The sequence below is a fragment of the Ptychodera flava genome, chromosome 1 (assembly GCF_041260155.1).
Source record: "Ptychodera flava strain L36383 chromosome 1, AS_Pfla_20210202, whole genome shotgun sequence".
Taxonomy (NCBI): domain Eukaryota; kingdom Metazoa; phylum Hemichordata; class Enteropneusta; family Ptychoderidae; genus Ptychodera; species Ptychodera flava.
The window spans coordinates 34,076,423-34,080,605 of record NC_091928.1 but is presented as its reverse complement, the minus strand read 5'-3'; the positions used below and the strand labels follow the sequence as shown (position 1 = coordinate 34,080,605).

At 38.7% G+C, this 4,183-nt stretch overlaps 1 protein-coding gene across 1 annotated transcript; it reads left to right on the top strand.

Moving 5' to 3' along the window:
* The first annotated feature begins 733 nt into the window (after window positions 1-733).
* LOC139138102 (uncharacterized) lies at window positions 734-3,422 on the top strand. Its single transcript, XM_070706363.1, has 2 exons — window positions 734-808; window positions 1,921-3,422. The coding sequence occupies exons 1-2, from the start codon at window positions 791-793 to the stop codon at window positions 3,229-3,231; spliced, it is 1,329 nt and encodes a 442-aa protein (XP_070562464.1). The 5' UTR covers window positions 734-790; the 3' UTR covers window positions 3,232-3,422.
* Window positions 3,423-4,183: the final 761 nt, after the last annotated feature.

The following is a 4,183-nucleotide window of genomic DNA, read 5'->3' as shown; positions in this document are numbered from 1 at the left end:
GGACACCAATCTACTTGTAGTAGTTTAAAACTGACAAAGAAGAGAAGTCTATACAGAGAACAATAAGTAACTGGCAAATTATACGATATTTCCTAACGTGTGCGATTTCATTTCTATTCAAACAGCTTTTGAATTGATATTTGTGAAAAAGTGAAATAATATGTTGTAAATATCTCGACCTGCATATACACCATAGTCAAGACAGGGCTACCTCCCTCCCCAGTACATGGATGCGCCGCTCCCCTAGGCTGAAGAAATTGGCTTGTCCCTTAGCAATTTTTTTTACAGAATTAAGAAGGGAGTACTCTCAACTGCGACATTAGCCAGTACCCCACCATTTTCCACCAAACGCCAGAACTGTTCTCGATATTCGACGAAAAAGTCAGTGATCAGGTAGGCAAATCGCTCCTCATGTATATCAAGATCTAACACTGGAACGCTATACGAAAGGACTCAAATTAGGTAATAGGTCATAGGTATCTATGCTGGCAGCTTGTAACTGTCCGCGGGAAAACGGATCATTGACCGCGTTTCTCTACAATATTATTGCCTTTCCATGATATAACAGTGATATAAATAAATAATGAAATATTCGTTTTATATATATGCCTGCTTAGATACCAGCGATCTCCTGTGGATGGGATGCAGTGTATCACAAATACGTCGGTAAATCTGAACGTTAAACATTAACTCTTTGACACACTTATTAATGAACTGATCGCAACCACGCTAGGTCGACGTCGTCAGTCGATTAGATACTGAGTCGGCCATCGCGCCGCACTGGGTCAAAATGGATGCTGCAGTAGAGGTAAGCGAAAGACTCTTGATGTGTGGGAATAACCATATGGGGAGGGTGCAGGAGAAAAAAATGAACAATTGAAATATTTTGCCACTTTATGCATCAAAAACATGTACGTTGTAGCAAAGAACTCGTCCTGCTCCCTCCCCTATCGTGTTTGAATGTAGTCGTCGTCTTTAAAGGTTAAAATTTACAATATGGAACAATGGGGACACGTGCATGTGTGTGTCTCTCTCTGTCTGTCTATCTGAGAGAGAGAGAGAGAGAGAGAGAGAGAGAGAGAGAGAGAGGACAGACAGTGCGGGAGAGGGAAAGGGAGTAAAGAGTCAAAGTGTATTCGTGCAAGCTGCTTATCAAATCTTTATTACGGCTGTAAGAGACGATAAGAACAATGTCTAAAAAGATTGCTGAGAAATTCCCTGCAGTCAAGTTTGAATATCACGACGTAGACGCACTTCAGAGCAAGTTAAAGCTTGGTCGGCTTGCATTTTGATAGCAATTGCGCTGATATAGAAAGCTGTGAATTATTAACTTTTTAATGCAATAGAAAGGTTGCATATACAACGTGTGCTCCATGAGGGGCCTGTCATGTACTGATTCGACTGCAGCCCAATAACAGATTTGACATGATATCACTGTTATTAGGCAAAGTAAACCGCACGAGCCATTTGATCAAAAAATTATGTAGTACAAGACACAGTTTCTGATAGAGTGTAACATTAAATATTTCCTTGGATGACATCATATGTATGTATGTATGTATGTATATATATATATATATATATATATATATATATATATAATATATATATATATATATATATATATATATATCAAAGCATCGATTTACTCTAACATGAGTAAGCGATGTAATCTTTGTATGCAGAAAAGCTATATATTATCAACGCTGACAAATCTACGCTGTTAAACAAATGCTCTGAGTATAGGTTCAAAATGTCGCCATCAAAACAATGTTATTTAACAAATTTTAACACGACAGTGCATTTCATTTTCGTAATACGTTGGGCCTAAACAATACAAGATGTTCTTAGCATTTCTCACATTTTGTGATCACATGTTTATTGTCTTACCTTTATCTATCTCTGTCATTCTTCTCACAGATTAACAGGCGTACGTGGAAGCGTGAAGCGTCAGTATTGATCATAAGTGACAGGTGGGGGCATTCCTTTCAGGGAGGTATTCCAACAGCCTTAAGAATTTTAGCTAGTTTTTTTCGTTCCTTTCGAATGTCAACTTACTGCACTGTCTTACAAAAGACACATGAAGAAGAAAAGGAGGCTAAAATATTCGACGTTAAATTGATTTGCCCAGAGCCACGGGGGTCCTTGCAGAGAACAAAACCAGACTCAACTTGGTTACTTTCACATGAAGCACATTTTCAAAATCTGAAAACACGTGCACGCGATATAGATGTAGTCCTCGGCTTTGGACTCACAACATCAGAAGCAGCTATGTTCATCAAGGATTTAGAATTCCGAAATGCGAAATACTACATTGCAAATCTATGGCCACTAGATGAAATTCTTGAAATTCCGGGTATTATCGGCTGCGATAGGCACGAATTGGAGAAACGTATCGATATGTTTAGTGAAGAATTATCAAAAGCAAAGATCTTGATCTCCATGGATCAGAACACTTTTGAATATTGCTTTCAGATGCACTCCATACCTACATGTACCCTGGTCCAAATCATGGCACAACCGAGCAAGCGATATTACGATTTAAAGCCCCCTAAACTTCCTGAAAACGATAATCCTACTTTCAGAATTTTATCGTTTCTCGAAGAACACGATGTAGATGAGCTAAGAAGTCATCGAGTGATAGCAAATGCTATGAATTTAGTTGCAGAAGATTTTAAATCCATGAATAAAACGCCACCAAAATGGAAAATCCTTGGTGTACCTGAAGGAAAAGATAGATTGATCAGAAAGAAGTTAAAACCTCACTCACATCTGAACGTGATACCGATGTGTCTGCCAACTGTTAAGCAAATAGAGCAGGAATTGCAAAGTTCCCACTTGGTTCTTATCCCAGAATCCCCTGGGATGAATTCTCTGAACCTTCTGCTTTCTGTAATGGCCGTAGGAATACCTCTCATTACCAAGAGATATTCCCCCTGTCACAATTTGATCAAGAAGTTAGTCGCTAATAAGGTGAATATCGAACACATGCTGACTTCCATGAATCCTGACGATACCCAGGAATTGAGGCAGAAAATCGTGCACATGCTCTGTAACTTTCCTTGTCGTGTACAGTCAGCTTTGAAAGTAAAGGCCTGTTTAATGGAGTCAGCTGGGCAACTATCTGAGTCTTGCAATAGGGCATTCGAAGAAGAAATAAAGACTGATATTCGAACTGGACACATATGTTTTGCTATTCAACAGTCAGCAGAGTTTGTCATCAGTAAGTAGAAAGCTGGCACCACAGCATCTTCCATTCGCCTTTTCTATTTCTTTTCTTGCCTATTACATGTAAATGGCGATCAGAAAACCGTTTGTCTTGTCATGTACAATTTAGCCGAAGTATCTATAATCTACGATTGATATTTTTTCCACAATTTGGTGCTCGTATTATATAATAAGACTGGTTAAAGTTCAGTTCAAGGAGGGAAAGAAGTTCGCAGGCTATGTTGAGCTCACTGTAGCCCGGAATATTTTTTAGTTTTTGGCATTTTTGGTTTTGTTTTATATTTTAGTGGTTATTACTCCCCGCCCCAGACTGAGTCCTGGGGGTGACTAATAGATTAGGTCCCTTCCGTCCGTCCGTGCATCCGTCACCAACCTTTTCTCAGACATCTGTGAAACAATTTTTAAGAACTTTCCACAAGTATAGTACCCTATGGTCTCTTGATGCACGCCACTTGATTTCACAAAACAATCAAATTTGGTCCTAAACGATTCCGTTTTTTTGTATATTCAGAGCTATCACCCGAATCTGAATCCAAAATTACCCTTGGTTTATGGTATTCAGACTCATATTGTCTGAATCCGAATCTGAATTCGTGTCCATCTATGCATCTGTCACCACCAATTTCTCATTTTAAGAACCTGGCATAAATATTGTACCCGATGGTCCCTTGATGTAGGCCACTTGATTTCACAATACAATCAAATTCGGCCCTGACAGATTCTCTTTTTTATAGTTGAGCTACATCCTCTGAATCTGAATCCAAAATTACTCTTGGTGTCTGGTATTCAGACTCTTATTGTCTCAATCTGAATCCTAAACTACTTTTGTATTTTACCATTGTAAATTGTAAAGACACTTGAATTATTCGTGATTTCTCAAGAAATGCTGACTCAATCTCATGAAACTTGGTACAGATATTGATACATCACAGCTGTAATAGTGTGCAGAGACATC